Source organism: Miscanthus floridulus, chromosome 8, assembly GCF_019320115.1.
Source record: "Miscanthus floridulus cultivar M001 chromosome 8, ASM1932011v1, whole genome shotgun sequence".
Taxonomy (NCBI): domain Eukaryota; kingdom Viridiplantae; phylum Streptophyta; class Magnoliopsida; order Poales; family Poaceae; genus Miscanthus; species Miscanthus floridulus.
The window spans coordinates 46,839,050-46,857,078 of NC_089587.1; the positions used below are offsets into that span (position 1 = coordinate 46,839,050).

Genomic DNA, 18,029 nt, shown 5'->3' on the forward strand with positions numbered 1-18,029 from the left:
AAAAGGAAAAAAACCACCCTCGCCTTTCTGGTTGAGGTTTTTACCTGTGTGCCATTATAAAAGTTGGTAATTATATATGAGCTATTAAAAAAGTTGAGTTCTCACAAATGCCACGACTCTGAACTCTTTTGCCCTTCATGCCACTTCCGTCAAATTTAGCTGTAACGGTGTCAAATTGTGGGTGTGAAAAGTCAAAAAAAACTCTGGGGTCTAGATACGCAATTAATTTTTTTAGCATGTTAATGACCTCAAATGAAAAAAACTCAAAACTAAAAAGTTGTAGATCTCGACAATATCTATAATTTTTTGTAAAAAAATATCTTTCATTTAATTTCATACAAAAAAAAATGATTTGATATGATTAATATGTCTTAGAAAAATCATATTTTTATACAAAATAAAATGAAAATAATTTTATATAAATATTATAGATTTCTAGTTTTGAGTTTTTTTTATTTGAGATCGTTAAGATGCTCAAAAAAAATTAATTATATATTTAAACTAGAGGTATTTTTGACTTTTTATGTCTATAGTTTGACATCGTTAATATTAGAGTTTAGAGCAGTGATACACGTGGGAACTTGATTTTTTTTATAGTTTATAAATAATTATTAATTTTTATAATAGCACGCGCATAAAAGCCTCGTTCGGTTTGCTCACCAGACCCCAGCAGCCCCTCCTCCCCGCTCGCGGAGTCGTCGTTCTCGTCTTCGGTACTCGCGCGCGCCAGCTCACTTCCCTCCCTTTCCCTTCCCCAGATCTCCCTCCATCCTTCCCTCAGAATCCCAGATCTCTCTCGGCCCCGTGCCCCGCGCTCCGAAACCCCTGCGCCGCCGCGGGTGCCAGGCCGCGAGCGTCGCCATGGGCATCGTGTTCACGCGGCTCTTCTCGTCGGTCTTCGGCAACCGCGAGGCTCGCATCCTCGTCCTCGGCCTGGACAATGCCGGCAAGACCACCATACTCTGTAAGTCGCACCCGCCCGTTCCGTCCCCCTCTCCCTCCTCGAATCTCCGCAGGCCCACCGCGGATCTGCGGTTCTGTTCCGCGAGGGTTCCCGATTCTGATCCTTCCGTGTGGTTTTGGTTCGTTTCACAGATAGGCTGCAGATGGGAGAGGTCGTCTCCACGATCCCAAGTGAGTTCTTATTTACCGACTCGTCATTGCTGCTGCTGGTTGGAGTTGTTGGATTTGATGTGATGCCTTGTGTGTGTTGTTGCAGCAATCGGGTTCAACGTGGAGACGGTGCAGTACAACAACATCAAGTTCCAAGTATGGGATCTCGGTGAGTTGCTCGGGTCTCGCTGCTCTCTTTGGCATTCTGATTGATGATCGACTGTTTGGATACTCAGAACAATCATAAGTGCAATCTCGAACAAAAACTTAGAGACTATTATGTGAGAAGGGTAATTGAAACTCAGCAAGAGTGAGCTATCGAGTGCTGGTTCTGAGAAAGATAATTGAAATGGCACTTCATTCTGTATGCTTTAATCGAAAGCCTGTGCACGAGTAGTCATCTCAATCTAATCGTGTCTGTTTTGTTATCTCGGTGTAGAATCATCAACTCAATTGCCACTTTGCCTAGCATTTTTAATGGGCCATCAATGGATCCCAGCCTTCCCTGCTTGTTTGCTTCCTTCTGTTTGTGCCACCCAAGTTAGCATGATATTTAATGTAAGATCAACTGCCTAGATACAAGTGCGGCACATGTTGGGCCATTTTGTTTTAATGTTTTATGAGGACCCACTATTTTTATGTCTTCTTTTGTCAGACGCTTCATTCATTATGTTTCACTCCTTATCCATGTTGGGTTTGTTTTAGGGGAAAATAGGGAGTTTAAATTTCAGAATGTCTATGCTATGGTGCTTGCTTACTTTAATCCAGTGAACTTTAGCATTTTTCTAGTGTCATTACCATAATAAACCAGGGTTGGAGCTTCCTTAGGGCCTACAGTAGCCATGGCCCTTGTCATTTGAGCAACTCCATAGAAAAAGTAGCAGTACTTTGAGCTACATCACTAATTTATGCTTGTAAATACCCTATTGGAAGTGCAATTCATCTTTGAATCATTGCTGCACCCAACCCCCCTACTAACTTTGGTGGCAAGCTTTGCCACTGCATGTAACACTATGGCCCTGTTTGACACAACTTATTTGCAGTTTTTTAAGCTGCTTCACTTCCCAAACGTTATGCAAAGTTATTTTGGAGTTTTATATGAATACTACGGTTTTACAGAATACCTAGGTATTAAGAAGGAAGTGTTTGGATAGAATAAACTTTGAAGTTTTAGAAACCACTGTATTTAACCAAAGGAAGTGGAGGCGAGGCTAAAGATACTTGGTGGTGGAACGAGGAAGTCCAAAGGGCTATTAAGGAGAAGAAAGAATGCTATATACGCTTGTACCATGACAGGAGTGTGGACAACATAGAGAAGTACAAGGTGGCAAAGAAGATTGCAAAGCGAGCTGTAAGTGTGGCAAATGGTAGAGCGTACGAGGATCTTTACCAATATTTGAGCACGAAGGAAGGAGAGAAGGACATTTATAGGATGGCTAGGGTTCGTGAGAGAAAGACAAGGGACTTCAACCAAGTTAAGTGCATTAAGGATGAAAGGGAGCACTCTTGGTGAAGGAGGATGAGATCCGACATCGATGGCAAGAGTATTTTGACAAATTGTTCAATGGTGAGAATACAGACACAACCTTTCAGTTGGATGACTCTTTTGATGACACCAATAGGTGCTTTGTGCGGAGAATCCAAGAATCTGAGGTCAGAGAGGCGTTGAAAAGGATGAAAGGAGGTAAGGCGATGGGACCGGATGGTATCCTAATTAAGGTGTGGAGATGCCTCGGGGACAGCTATAGTCTGGCTAACCAAGCTGTTCAACCATATTTTTCGATCGAACAAGATGCCTGACGAGTGGAGGAGAAGTATATTGGTACCGATCTACAAAAATAAAGGGGATATTCAAAGTTGTACTAATTACCGGGGAATTAAGTTGATGAGCCATACTATGAAGCTATGGGAGAGAGTTATCGAGCATCGCTTGAGAGCAATAACACGGGTCTCTATGAACCAATTTGGTTTCATGCCCGGAAGGTCAACCATGGAAGCCATTTTCTTAATAAGACAAGTTATGGAGCGGTATAGGGAGAAGAAGAAGGACCTACACATGGTTTTTATTGACTTGGAGAAGGCTTATGATAAAATACCAAGGAATGTTATGTGATGGGCTTTGGACAAACATAAAGTCCCAACGAAGTACGTCGGGCTCATTAAGGCATGTACAACAATGTTGTGACTAATGTTCGAACAAGTGATGGAGACACAGATGACTTCCCGATTAGGATAGGACTACATCAAGGGTCAGCTTTGAGCCCTTACTGTTTGCCTTAGTGATGGATAAGGTCACAAGGGACATACAAGGGGACATCCCTTGGTGTATGCTTTTCGCGGACGATGTAGTGCTAGTTGATGAAAGCCGGACATGAGTGAATCATAAACTGGAGTTATGGCGGGAGACTTTGGAGTCCAAAGGTTTTAGACTCATTAGAACTAAAATTGAGTATATGAGATGTGACTTCGGCACTACTACTCGGGAGGAGGAAGATATTAGTTTAGAAGGTCAAGTAGTACCTAGGAAGGATATCTTTCGATATTTAGGATCAATGCTACAGAGAGACGGGGATATTGATGAAGATGTTAGCCATAGAATCAAAGTAGGGTGGATGAAGTGGTGCCAAGCATCTGGTGTCCTATGTGACAAAAGGGTACCACAGAAGCTAAAAAGCAAGTTTTATAGGACGGCGATTAGACCTGCTATGTTGTATGGTGCAGAATGTTGGCATACGAAAAGACGACATGTTCAACAGATAAGTGTCGCGGAAATGCGTATGTTGCGTTGGATTTGCGGTCATACAAGAAGGGATCGAGTTCGGAACGACGATATACGTGATAGATTAGGGGTAGCACCAATTGAAGAAAAGCTTGTCCAACACTGGTTGAGATGGTTTGGACATGTCCAACGGAGACCTCCAGAGGCACCGGTGCGTAGTGGAATCCTAAGCCAGGATAGTAACGTGAAGAGAGGCAGAGGAAGACCGAAGTTGACTTGGGTAGAAGCAATAAAAGGAGACTTGAAAGGATGGAATACACCTAAAGATTTAGCCTTAGATAGGAGTGCTTGGAAAACAGCTATTCACGTGCCTGAACCTTGATTGCTTCTGCTGGGTTTCAACTCTAGCCTACACCAACTTGTTTGGGACTTAAAGGCTTTGTTGTTGTATTTATAAAACTACAGTATTTTTGGAGTTTTGGAAACTCCACCTGGACCCTCTTTTTTCTTGACAGAGCTTGGCGCTCGGCATGTGTATGCACAGATACATGCTATTTTTACAAGCAAGGACAGAACCAACAAATTTTTAAAAGCAACGTACTGCTACGTAGCCAAACATGTCATGGCTTTGCTGAAACAGAGAAAAACTCTAGTTTATAAATACTATAGTATTAGATGGCTACCGTTTTTAAAACTGTGGTTTCCCAATACTACAGTTTGAGGAAACAGGAACACCCAAACGGGACCTAAGCTTTTTTTCGGACTTCTAGGGGAAGTGCTTCTACAGATTGAACTAGAGGCCCATAAGCTGGAAGTGGCCCAGGGGGTGCTTTTTTTCCACCGCAGCCAGCTTCTACCTCCTGTCCATTTCTTTTGCTGCTCCACAGCTGTTCTATCTCCACCAGCGCTGCACCCTCCCAGCTCCGCGGCTCGAAAGTGAACGATCGATGATGTCAGACAGGCCGCCGCTCCTGTGCCTGGTGGCGTGCTGGTGGATAGCCCCAATATGCTCCATGCCTTGCGTCACCGGCTGGCTTGGTGGAGCTGAACAGGGCCGCTCTAGTCTTCTGGAAATATCCACAATGAGGGAGTTGGGGAGGTGAAGCCGCGGCCAAGTAGGTTTGCTGCCTTTGGTTTGGCAGCCGCTGCTGGCCATTTACCACAGCTAGCATTGGCCTTGGGTCTGTGATCTGGAAGGATGGCCTGTGTATAGTTGGTGCAGTCGATGAGCTTGGAGGCATTAGTGCTACAGCTCAACAATCCCTGACGAGCTTGGTGAGCTTGAAGGACGGGCGCCTTGAGCTTGGAGAGGGTGTGGATGCGTGAAAGCTCAAAGGAGATGGGTATGGGCTGGACCCATGGTTGCCTCCTGCCGGATCAGAGGTGAGGAGATCAGAAGTAAATGGGATGTGGTCATGTGGAAAAAGTGGCGAAAGGGCCTCTAGCTGAGCTGGTTAGGTGGCTTGAGTAGCACTTCCCAGGTCCTGGGTTCGACTCCCCGTGGGAGCGAAATTTTTTGCATTGTACAACTGTAGTGTGTATACTACCTGTTCAACTGCAAATTTGAAGTCACAGCTAACTTTTCAGCGCCATCACTTTAATCTTGTTGGTACTTGTATTGTTTTTTGGTCCTTCAAAATATCCATCTTTCAGTATTAACACCAACTTTCTTCCCAACAGGTGGTCAAACAAGCATCAGGTACTGGCTCTTTATCATCATATTAAACTCGACTGTCATTTATGAAGCAAATAGTACTATTCTATTTATTTAATTATCGATTGGAAAACAGTTCCAACTGAGGTATTCTACTACTACCTTTTTGTTAATTATATTAAGTAATTGGTGGAGATAATACTGTCTTAGTACCCTGGCACTTCAATTTCCACAAGCTAAATCATCAGGCTGGAAGAACAGATATGTTTAATAAAGATAAGGATTTTTCTTTTTCTCATTGCGGGACGAGCCTGAATTTCATCAATATGCAACGAATTAGAAAGGTTCCTCATTGCAGTGTTTAATGTCTCCCAAACCATGTAAAGATCAAGCTTTTTCTAAGATAGAATTGTAAAGATTGGATCATGCTGAAAATATCTTAATCTAGTTGTTTTTTATATGGAAGCCTGGCCTAGGCCTGTATAATGTACATCGTGCCTGTCTTGGATGTAATCTTTTAGGTTGATCCTTGCCAACATGGACATGAAAAAGGACTCGACCATGGGGAGAGATATGCCCCTGGTGTTCCCCTTAAGTAAAAGCTAGACAAAGATAGGAAGAACTAGGCAGCTTTATGTTAATAAGAAATAGGCACCCAGTTTCACCAAAACGAGGATTCATTGGTGGCCTGGACCCAAGTCCACACCCTCAACCAGTTGATCTAGGCTGTCACTCTATGATCCAAGAGTTGTTATGGTTTGGCCTTGGATCATTTCATAATTTGGTGGCACAATATATATGATATATTCATGCATAGCAGAGTGATACACAATGAAAAATAGTCCAGATGGAGGGCATCCAACTGATCTTTAAAATGTGGTGTAGTTGAATCCTAGTAACTCTAGTGGAACTAGTTTATGGAGATGGTCTAAAATGTGAACAAGATATTATAGTCTATACGATGCCACGTCTAGATGCTTTTGTAACATATCCTCAGTTGCCGATATTTTGTTTCTGTATTCCTTTCCACGTGAGCACTGTTTTAGGGGAAAAAAACATGAGGGCATTTCAAGTATTGTACTAGTAGTATAAGAACTTTTCCTTTTTATACTTGTGTAAGTGTTGGAATGGTCCTTTATGACAGAGAGCATGAATTTTCTTGAATCCTGAGACTTTTTGGGTTTCTTAGATAAGACTAACATGTCAACTGGTTTGGATTTTCATTGGCCTTCCTGTGCTTTTGAATATCAGAACTAGAATCGTTACTTTTAGCATGATGCATTTATTTTTTCCATGAACTAATACATTTAATATCCCATCAATATCTTTGTCATGTCTGCATTTTCAGGCCATATTGGCGGTGCTACTTTCCAAACACCCAGGCTATCATATATGTTGTTGATTCAAGTGATACAGATAGGCTTGTAACAGCAAAAGAAGAATTCCATGCCATCCTTGAGGTAATGCTCCACCATCATGAGATCCTCGTTTACACCAAACAATCTGAGATACTTTTCCTGGCCTTATTTGACCTAGATTTAACATTTCTTGCCAATTTCTGAGAAGAAATGAAAATATTAAAACATTTCATTAATGGAAAGAATGATTATTCATGCTGATTGAATACTGTAGTATGTGATTCGCTGATTATTTTGCAAAAAATGAATAAGTTGATGAGTGCCATATGCATGATATTATGGAATGCATTTCAAGGCGGTGTTGCTTGATATTATGGAATGCATGATTCCTGTTGATATATCTAATATGTGTTTGACTCTGGTAGCGGTATGGGATAGGTGGAGCATGAGTAGTAACAAGATTTTACTGTTTGATTGTATCACTGGTTTATGCTCCCTCCTTTCCAAATTGTGAGTTGTTCTGGCTTTTCTATAAAACCCAGAACGACTCACATTGTAACTGAGGGAGTATCATATCTAGAAAATTCTACTTCTAGTTTTGAACGGCATTGATATGTTTGTAAATAAATATTTTGACATTTGGAACTTAGAAATATTAGCTAGGGTGCATATGCCTTTAAGTCTCACTTGTTGCAGAACTACAATCTGAATTTCTTTTACTGAATGGCTATTTTTTTCTCCGAATAAGGAAGTCTAGTAAGCGCAGGGTGCCCTTAAATCTGTTACATTTACTGATTTGATGCATGCCTTTACATGGCAGGAGGACGAGCTTAAAGGTGCAGTTGTCCTTGTATATGCAAATAAGCAGGTAAAAAGAAGAATTTTGAATTTCTCATACTGTTGTGGATTTGGCATTTTCCATGATTATCAGAATTAAGCTGCATGTTTATATTTCTGTGCATTTAATCACATGAATGTTGATGTAGGCATCAGCAGTCAGCACTTAAATGCCTCAAATGCTGATATTTTCACTTGTCCTGTACTACTTTCGATATAAAGTGTACTCTAATTTGGTAATATAGTTATCTTTTCCCTACTACACAAGCTCCCTGCTTTAAGATAGGTGTATATGAAGTGTAACTGTAATGTTTGTTTCAAGTGTTCGTCTCCTTCATAAATCATTCGCTGGAACCATTGATCTATCCAAATAGCTTGCACCTCTTGTCAAATGATTCAGCATGGTGTACTCATTTCCAGTAGACACTTGCTTGTAACTTGTGCCTTATGTTACTTGTACCCTGTAGGCTGTAGCTCTACTGTATCTCGTGGTTTTTTGCATTTTATCTGACATGCCAGTTATTTTCATGCAGGATCTTCCAGGCGCACTCGATGATGCTGCCATTACAGAGTCATTAGAACTGCACAAGATTAAGAGCCGCCAATGGGCGATTTTCAAAACATCTGCAATAAAAGGAGAGGGGCTCTTCGAAGGTTTGGACTGGTAAGTGGGGTCAAAATTTCATGTCCTACGGGATGTTTCTGCATGGCAAAATGGCAAGATATGACCACAAGGGAATGAATGTCTTTAATAAATTATTTGTATCACCAATTAAAATAGTTCTTCCTGCGTTATCAAGTAGTGGCTGTACTGTCCATGTCCTATCACCAGGCTGCAGTTCTATCTATTAATTAATTACAAAAGAACATGCTTATGTATTTACGTGATGATTGAGACACGTGGAGGCATTATTGGAGGAAGCAACTTATGGTTGGCTATTATTGCAGGCTCAGTAACACACTCAAATCTGGAAGCAGCTAATTAGGAGCCTCTATCTCCATGTCATGAATCATTTGCTGGATGGTAAAGAATAGAGCCAATGCTGCCCATTTCCTTGCAAGTCAGCCGCGCAAATCCCATTCTCTTTGTTTTAACTCCAGAAGTTCTACACCCTGCCATCTGTAAAGTGCTTGTTAAAGTTTTTTGGATACTACATTAGATGTACCCTCATATTGAGATCAAGAATAGGTCTGTAGAAAATTATGAGCAAGCTGTGCCAGTATCTTTACCCGTAAATCTCATGGATTGTGACAAGTTTTTTCCCCAATGATTAAGTGTACCACATTTCTACCTTGTCTTATCAGTGACCAGATGCACGGCATTTGTACCTTTAATTTTCTTAAGCATCTTTTGCTAACGCTTTTACATTTTTTTAGTCTCTGCTACCACTTTTACTTGAAGTACGGCAGATGGATCATTACAGAACTGTTGCAAGATGTCGCAATGCAAGTTTAATTGGACACCTGTGGTTACTCATTTGTGAAGAACTTTGTACTGGAATTGATATATAATTATAAAATAATCTTAAGTCTAAGTTTTAAAAGTACTGGGGGGGGGGGGGGGGGGGGGGGGGCGTGTGTGTGTGTTGGATGTGAGGAGTGTGAAATTTTGAAAAAAGAATCTGTCTTCTTTAGGTCTTGTTTGGATGCATGCGCATCCATCTCAATCCATATGGGTTGGAGTAAAATGGAATGTAATTTAGTTTAATTACACTCTAATCTACTTCAACACATGTGGATTGAGACGAATACATGCGCATCCAAACAAGGCCTTAGGAAGAGTAATATTGTATTTCCGGGGGCGGATTGAGTACTTCCTCTGTCCAAAAATAAGTGCACATCTTGCTTTTTGGGTCTATCATTTTTAAAGTTTGACCAAGTATTATAGGAGTAGAAAATAATATCTATTTTGTATCTTTTCCAAATTAATTTGATCTTTTTAAAGTTTGACCGTTTGAGTACTCCGTACTTTGGATGGAGTAGTTGTTTACATGGGCCTTGTTTAGTTCGCGGAAATTTTTGGGAAATAGTACTGTAGCACTTTCGTTGTTATTTGGTAATTAGTGTCCAATCATAGTTTAATTAGGTTTAAAAGATTCGTCTCGTGAATTTCGTTTAAACTGTGTAATTAATTTTATTTTTTATTTATATTTAATGCTTCATGCGTCCAAAGATTTGATGTGATGGAGAATCTTAAAAAATTTTGTAAAATGAAGTGCTAACTAAACAGCACCATGATTGATCCTTCCGGTGGCAGGAAAAGATTTGCATGTAGGCCCGGGCGTCCAGCCTGGCCATAGCACGGTAGATCGCACAAACCAGCTCCGCCTGATTGAGACAAAGAGGCCTGCGAATTGACGTCAGCAGGGACGTCACCTGAAAGCAAAGGTTTGTTGCGCTGAACGGGCAAGTCTTACCTGTAGAGGTAGACTGTAGTTTTGCACCACGGACTACTGTTCAACCGTCGTCTCACGTCAGTTGCCGTTTAACGACTTGGCCCTGGAATAAATCGCTTGCCAAAAGGCTAACGTCCCTTTTAAAGATGGCAACGGATAATATCCGCGCGGATAGTGGCTTCGCACGTCCGCGTCTGCGAGAAAAATCTCATGCCCGCACCCGCGCCGGCCACGGGCAGCAACCAGGGACGAAGGTAGGAAAACATTTAGGAGGGGCTAAACAACGGTAATTAGCAAGAAAAGAGGTTCAACAAATCTCAGCCCCTCCTACCTGTACATCTACCACTGAAATTTCAGACGGCGACTCTACGGGGCTTCGCTTGCTCGCGAGCGGTAGGAGGGGCTGGAGCCCCCCTAGCCCCACCGCTGGCTCCGTGCCTGGCAGCAACCTGTGCCCGTGCCCGTGCCGCGCCCGCCCGGGTCGGGTGCCCGCGGGTACGTGGGTTTTTCTATCCGTTGCCATCTTTAGTAATATCTGCGTGGATAGTGGCTTCACACGTCCGCGTCCGCGAGAAAAATCTCATGCCCGCACCCGCGCCTGCCACAGGCAGCAACCTATGCCCGTGCCTATGCCCGCGGGCACAAATTCATGCCCGTATCCGCGCCCACCGGGTCAGGTGCCCGCGGGTACACGGGTTTTTTCTGCCTGTTGCCGTCTTTAGTCCCTTTCATGATAATGTCATCCACAGTAGGACACGTGTTGTGCTGACAATTCTTCGCTTTTGCGGCGAAAATCTAAGCTTGGTTTCATCTATTAAATTAGAACTGAAGCATGTAAATTTCACCATTGGCCGAATTGTACTTACTTTTTTCTGGTACCACCATATATAGGAACACACACTCACTCCTATAAACACATTTACATAAGTAAACTGTACACCTAATCTCTATAAGTATATGAACACAGACTCACCCTGTAAACATATGTACGTATACCTAAACTCTACGAGCACTTAAAAAAAAAAGAGAGTCCACAACTGACGAAGGCCTCAGGCGTTTCGTAGTCGACGGGCATATGTCACGTATCACTGAAAGAACAACAACCAGATATGTGGTTCTATCTCTATCGCGGCCTGTTTTGAAGACGGTGAATTGCACCAACGATGGATAGAACATTTAACTTCTTTCCAAGTTTTCTCAAATTAAAGAAACTTCATTGTAAGGCCTCCTTTGAAACGGGGTAATTTTTCCTATTTCATGTGTTTTCTTGTAAAAAATGAACTAATTTATGTGAAATTCTTGTGTTTCAGAAAGGTCCTAAATTTCTTTTGAAAAAAAAAGTTTAGTTCCAAGTTTCTAATCAAAAGTCATACACCATCTAAGAAATATTTTTGTCATAGATCACACTAATTGATGGAATGCTAGGTGGCCAAGAGGCACTAGACTCTACTGGCTGCGAAAATATCTAGTCGTGCTGTGACAACCGGCGGAATGAAAGCTCAAGACGACAAAAACTCGGTTGCAATTAGCCGATCAATGCCGAAAGGGGCAGCAACGAGTGACTGCACGTAATTGTGCTGGTCCTGTTTCTTTGGAGGCTTCAAGGGGCAGGAAGGTTAACAAGGGCCGCTACTAGTTCGGTGAAATCACAGCCGACCCTTATATCAAATCAAGCTATCAAATTGTGACATTTGCACCTGCATATCTGGGTTGTCTCAAACAGGGTTCAAAATTTCGGCAAAATTTCGCCGACGAATTTCGGTAATTTCGGTGTGCAATACCGAAATTAAAAACCCTGGTCTCAAATCATGCACTTGTAGTGATAACTTACTTACCCGAGCACACTAATTTTACCCTTCTCTAGTGATAAAGAAGTGACCTGATTTTGAGGTTGTCTGAAGTATGTCAAAATATTTTCCGTATGTTCAATTTAGACCAGAAACTAATGGCACAGCAAGTTAAGTGAAAATTACACTCCATCTAAATACACGAGGCAATTTATCTTTTCTCCATTAATTTGACTATATATTTTTTTATGTAAATATTTGGGTAAATAAATTGAACAGACCTACAAGGCGTGCTCAAAATACATTCCGCTTACAAAAATGATTGTATTGTTTCGGGTTTATTATTAGTAAAAATTGTTGCCATGCAAACGCCTGTACCAGTAGTTCTAAAACAGTTGGTGTTTTCTCGGTTTTGAGTGCGCCTGCGGTAGTCGGGTAGGGTTAGATTGCGTGAGCTCCAGCTGATGGCCATTTAGTTCGAAAGCAACTAATTTATAGTATTAGTAAGGGAAAGTGCCAATCATCTTCAAACAATCCAGCAACTACCCAGTGCTCCAAGCACACCAGTCACTCTCGGTCAACCGACTTCTTCACCAAACTGGGGGCAAAAAGATGTAACGTCTCGTTTGTTTGGCTTATAAGTCGTACTTTTTCAGCCAACGAATATCATTTTTCTCTCACAACAAATCAATTAAGAGTACTTTTAGCCATGGTTTATCAGTCAAACGAACTTGACAAAACTCTAGGCGTGGACGGTTTTGTTTTGTCCAATCGACCTAACCTAACCAAAACGAACAGAAACGAAAATAATTTAGCAGTACGGGTCCTAATCGTAACAGTACAGCAGTAATTCTGAGCAGGTGCACTACCGTCCCGTGCACACAAGAACAAGAAACAGCCTGTTCGCTTAGCCGACGTCATCATCGGTAAGCCTTAGCTTACAAAAAGGACGAAATATAGACGCACAGTAAGAACTAAGAGGGCTTGCGACTGTTAGCGACCTGTACTATACTTAGTTAGCACGTTCCTTGGCTCTTCTTAAGTGTAGCTATTGTTAGTTATCTGACTGCCGTGATGTACATGTATAAGAGGCGTAAGCCCTGATCAATACAACTTGAGTTGTCTGCATTCTTTCTATTCAGTTCTTACATGGTATCAGCCGTTCCACGATCCTAACTCTCCGTTGCCTCAACCTCCCACCCCAACGCCATGAGTTCATCCTCGTCCTCATCGTCGTCGGCCTCCGACAACTCCGACGCCGAGTCTGGCCTTCCCCACACACTCCGCGTCCAAACCGAACCTGCCACACCGGCCGTCGTCCACGGCATCAACATCCTCAACCGCGTGCCGATCGTCCTCGACTTCAACGACGCGAACTACGTCGCCTGGGCGCGCTCCTTCTCCGCCATCTTTGGCCAGTTCGGACTCCGCGACCACGTCGACGGCTCCACTGCCAAGGGCGACAGCGACTGGGTGCAGAATGACTGCGCCATCGTCTCGTGGTTCTACAACCGCATCTCCCCCGAGCTTCTCTCCATGGTCTCGGAAGACACCGACACCGCCTACTCCATATGGCGCGGCGTCCGCAACCTCTTCCGCGACAACAAGGACACTCGCGCCGTCTACCTCGGCGCCGAGTTCCGCAACTTCTACCAAGGTGATCTTAACGTCCTCGACTACTGCTCTCGCATGAAGGTCATGGCCGATCGCCTCGCCGGCCTCGGGGCCCCGGTGAACGACAAAGATCTCATCTACAACATCGTCCGCGGCCTCAACCCTCGTCTCCACCACGCGACCCCCCACATCACACTTCGCCGCCGTCTACCGTCATTCCTCAAGACGCGGTCCATGCTGCAGCTTGAGGAGCATCGCATCAACGAGTCGGAGAAGTTGCAGGCTGCGGCGGCGCTTGTCGCTCACGCCGCGAACGCCGGCACGTCATCGTCCACGGCACCCACCGTGACACCGTCGACCGCTCATCTTCAGTCCACGGCGGCCTTCGTCGCCAACGCCGCGCCCGGTGTTCATACACCGCACGGCGCCCCGGCCAACGGCGCACCGGCCAATCCGCCCGCGACAACGCATGCATCCTCCAACGGCGGACGTCCTCCGTCGAACTCCTTCTCCAACAAAAAGAAGAAGAAGAAGGGCCCTGCATCCACCACGGCGCCCCCACCAGGCTTCTGGCCCACACTGAACCCATGGACGGGTATGGTGCAGGCTTGGCCATTCACATCCTCGCCGAACGCTCCTTCGCCCACGCCTGGCGTCCTCGGCACGCGCCCTTCCTCCGCGGCTCCGCAGGCCCATGTCGCCGGTGCGTCTTCCCAGCTGGACCCGCAGCTGCTCGCCACACTGAACAACATATCGCTCCAGCAGCCCCAGTCCACAGGAGATTGGTTCCTCGACACTGGCGCCTCATCCCATATGTCGCAAGGCTCCGGTAACATCTCCTCTCTCCTTCCTAACTCTTCCTCCACCCGAATCATTGTTGGTAATGGCACCTCCTTACCCATTACACACACTGGTTCATCTTCTATTCCTACTCACTCATATCCGCTCTCCGTGCACAATGTTCTTGTCTCTCCATCACTCATTAAAAACCTCATTTCAGTTCGTGCTCTTACTCGTGACAATCCCATTACAATTGAATTTGACAATTGTGGTTTCTCTATCAAGGATCGTGACACCAAGGCGGCCCTTCTCCACAGTGATAGCGCCGGTGATCTCTACCCACTCCACCCGACGCCATCCTCCACCTCCACACACTGCCTCGCCACCGTTTCTGCAGATCTTTGGCATCAGCGGCTCGGTCATCCCGGCAAGGAGTCATTCCGTCGCCTTCTTCAAACTTTTGAATTCACTTGTAATAAGGAATTGTCACACACCTGTCATGCTTGCCGCATTCAGTTCTTACAGCGACCATGACTAGGAGCCCCCGGATGGGAGAGGGCCTAACAATCATGGGTGCCAACGAAAACAGCCGCGCGTGGCCGGCCATATCACCCACTGCATGCGTCTTCCATGGTACAAAAATAGGTTGCGATCAAACGAAGCAGAGCACTCTTGAGAAACAACCACTCTGAGATATAGCCTTGCATATCTATTATTATTACTGTCAGTTTGTGGTCATATTTACTAACTAGTAGTAGTCATGTTAGGTACGGTATTGCAGCGTTTTTGTTTTATTTGCTAGTTTCATTTGGACCCGCAATGCTCGGCTGTAAGATCTATCAGTTTCTACAGTAGTATATAGTATTTGTTTAACTTAATGAAATCTCTTAAACCATCTCCCTAATTTGTTTTTTTAATCTCTAGAACTGTTTCTCGAAAACGAACGGTTGTAATCAGCTCAATCATTCATGCTGCCCTGTCCAAGGAAAATGATGGGCAGCCAAAGAGAGCATATGGCATGCAAATGTAAAAGCACCCCACGCAGTTCTATATATAGCAGCCCAAGGCTATCCTTTTTAGCCAGAAACACCAGATCGAATCTAGTACTAAACCAGAACAATTTGGTGCTAGGAACGTAACCATGGGTCATGTGAATGTAGTATACCAGCTCCTGCAAGCATCTCTAGCGCAACGGCTACTACTGCTCGTCCCTCTCGTCCTCGTCCTAATGCTACTGCTGCACCTCGCCTCCCGAAGCCGTCGTGGCAGCAACGAAAAACAGCAGCGACGACCGAAGCATATCCCGCCTCCTTCGCCTCCTGGCCTGCCCATCATAGGCCACCTGCACCTCGTCGGCGACCTCCCGCACGTCTCGCTCCGCAGCCTGGCCGCAAAGCACGGCGGCCTCATGCTCCTCCGCTTCGGCACCGTCCCAAACCTCGTCGTGTCGTCCTCGCGCGCGGCTCGGCTGATCATGCAAACACATGACCACGCCTTCGCCTCGCGGCCGGCTTCCAAGATCTCCAATACCCTCCTGTATGGGTCATCTGATATTGCCTTCTCCCCCTACGGCGATCATTGGCGTCAGCTTAGGAGGCTCGTTACCACGCACCTCTTCACTGTCAAGAAGGTGAACTCCTACCGGCTCTCCCGCCAAGAGGAGGTAATATTCAACACGAGTTTTTTTTAGATGAAGGAAGCTTTATTAAAAATAGAGATCAGACCTTTATAACAAAGACCGGGCTATTATTATTTATATATGTGTGTCCATAGGTACGGTGGATAGCTCAGACCTTACGTCTGACATGAATATCCTCATCCGTGCATAGGTGCGCCTAGTGATCAAGAAGATCCAGGAGGCGGCAGCTGCGAGCAAGGAGGTGGACATCAGCGAAATGATGAACACGTTCGCCAACGATATCGTGTGTCGTGCCGTGTCAGGAAAGTTCTTCAGGGCGGAAGGGCGGAACAAGGTCTTCCGAGAGCTGATCCAGCTGAATACTATTCTGTTTGGAGGGTTCAGCCTCGAAGACAACTTCCCAGGGCTAGCGAACGTGTTAGGTTCGCTCACCAGGTGGTTTGTAAGCAACAAGGCCGACGAGGCACACAAAAGATGGGACGATTTACTTGAAACGATAGTAAGCGACCACGAGAGACGAAGAAGATCTGAGCATGGGCATGGTGGTGGTGGTGGTGTTGATCAAGAAGAGAGTGACTTCATCGATGTGTTGCTCTCAGTTCAGCAAGAGTATGGTATCACCAGAGATCATACCAAGGCCATCTTGTTGGTTAGGAAATTATATTATATATATTCCCAATAACTTCTATTTGTTTATAATTTATATAAAAAAGAGAATATATATATAGATAGATATAACTAATAGCGTTTTGGACATCCAGGACATGTTTGGTGCGGGCACGGAGACTTCATCACTAGTTCTAGAACTCGCCATGGCGGAGCTTATGCGCCACCCTCAGCTCATGAGCAAGCTACAAGCTGAGGTGCGGAAGAACACACCCAAAGGACAAGAGATGGTTGAGCAAGATAACCTAGCTAGCATGCCATATCTAAGAGCCGTGGTGAAAGAGACGCTGAGGTTGCACCCACCGGCACCACTCCTGCTTCCTCACCTCTCAATGGTGGACTGTGACGTGGATGGCTACAGAATCCCCTCGGGAACACGAGTCATCATCAACGCATGGGCCATCAGTAGGGATCCGGAGTCCTGGGAGAGCGCGGAGGAGTTCGTGCCGGAGAGGTTCATGGACGCTGCCAGCGCCGCGGCCATTGACCTGAGGGGGAACGACTTCCAGTTCGTGCCGTTCGGGGCTGGCCGGAGGATCTGCCCGGGCCTCAACTTTGGCCTGGCTACTGTTGACATTATGTTGGCAAACCTCGTCTACTCTTTTGACTGGGGTCTGCCCATTGGCATGGAGGAAGAGGATATTGATATGACAGAGGTGTTTGGATCGACAGTCCGTCGAAAGGAGAAGCTCATCCTGCTTCCGGAACCATATGCGTGCGCATGTTAGAGTTGTTCCTGCCCACTGGTCTCTGATGAGTGTGAGTGATCCATTATATGTGCTGTGGACGATGTGGTTTCTGCCACATATACGAACACGTCCATATATTATATGTATGTATTTTGTAACAGCAGCTGTGCCTAGGATGGGTGCTTTATTATTTACTAAGTGTGAGTACTAGTACATTGCATGAATTATGTGGTATATAGGTTATTGGACATTGAAGTTTGCGAACAACATGTGTATTACACTAATAAAAAACAGAACCGCCGGTGTAAAAGGCCAGTGAAAATAGTGCATTTCTACCCCGGCGTAAAAAATCATCCGCCAATACAAATCTATTTACACTAGCGGCAGCCTTACATGACCTGCCCTTATAAATCATTTTTTCACTTGCAAATTTAGAGTGCAGGATTTTACTTTGAACTGAGGTATTACCCTCTACCTAGATTCTCCTTTCATATTTGAATTTGATGACACCATTATGTAGACTAAACTTATGAGCACTTTAAAAAAAAATGAGTCCACAACTGACGAAGGCCTCACAGGCGTTTCGTAGTCGACGAGCATATGTCACATATTACTGAAAGAACAACAACCGGATATGTGGTTCTATCTCTATCGCAACCTGTTTTGAAGACGGTGAATTGCACCAACGATGGCTAGAACATTTAACTTCTTCCCAAGTTTTCTCAAATTAAAGAAACTTCATTGTAAGGCCTCCTTTGAAACGGGGTATTTTTCCTA

At 44.5% G+C, this 18,029-nt stretch overlaps 2 protein-coding genes across 2 annotated transcripts; both read left to right on the forward strand.

Annotated features, from left to right (window-relative positions):
- Nucleotides 1-675: 675 nt before the first annotated feature.
- On the forward strand, nt 676-8,982 carry LOC136476307 (ADP-ribosylation factor 3). The gene is made up of 8 exons (XM_066474089.1): nt 676-964; nt 1,096-1,134; nt 1,220-1,282; nt 5,513-5,531; nt 6,835-6,946; nt 7,665-7,712; nt 8,215-8,345; nt 8,630-8,982. The coding sequence occupies exons 1-8, from the start codon at nt 862-864 to the stop codon at nt 8,661-8,663; spliced, it is 549 nt and encodes a 182-aa protein (XP_066330186.1). The 5' UTR covers nt 676-861; the 3' UTR covers nt 8,664-8,982.
- A 6,352-nt stretch (nt 8,983-15,334) lies between these two features.
- On the forward strand, nt 15,335-17,558 carry LOC136471882 (indole-2-monooxygenase-like). The gene is made up of 3 exons (XM_066469633.1): nt 15,335-15,921; nt 16,088-16,546; nt 16,659-17,558. Exons 1-3 carry the CDS (start codon nt 15,400-15,402, stop codon nt 17,289-17,291), a joined length of 1,614 nt encoding a protein of 537 aa, XP_066325730.1. The 5' UTR covers nt 15,335-15,399; the 3' UTR covers nt 17,292-17,558.
- Nucleotides 17,559-18,029: the final 471 nt, after the last annotated feature.

Coding starts and splice junctions, on each gene's coding strand:
- LOC136476307 (XM_066474089.1), top strand. CDS start 862: ATGGGCATCGTGTTCACGCGGCTCTTCTCGTCGGTCTTCGGCAACCGC. Junction 1,135..1,219: donor GGTCGTCTCCACGATCCCAA/GTGAGTTCTTAT, acceptor GTGTTGTTGCAG/CAATCGGGTTCAACGTGGAG. Junction 7,713..8,214: donor TTGTATATGCAAATAAGCAG/GTAAAAAGAAGA, acceptor ATTTTCATGCAG/GATCTTCCAGGCGCACTCGA.
- LOC136471882 (XM_066469633.1), top strand. CDS start 15,400: ATGGGTCATGTGAATGTAGTATACCAGCTCCTGCAAGCATCTCTAGCG. Junction 15,922..16,087: donor GGCTCTCCCGCCAAGAGGAG/GTAATATTCAAC, acceptor ATCCGTGCATAG/GTGCGCCTAGTGATCAAGAA. Junction 16,547..16,658: donor ATACCAAGGCCATCTTGTTG/GTTAGGAAATTA, acceptor TTGGACATCCAG/GACATGTTTGGTGCGGGCAC.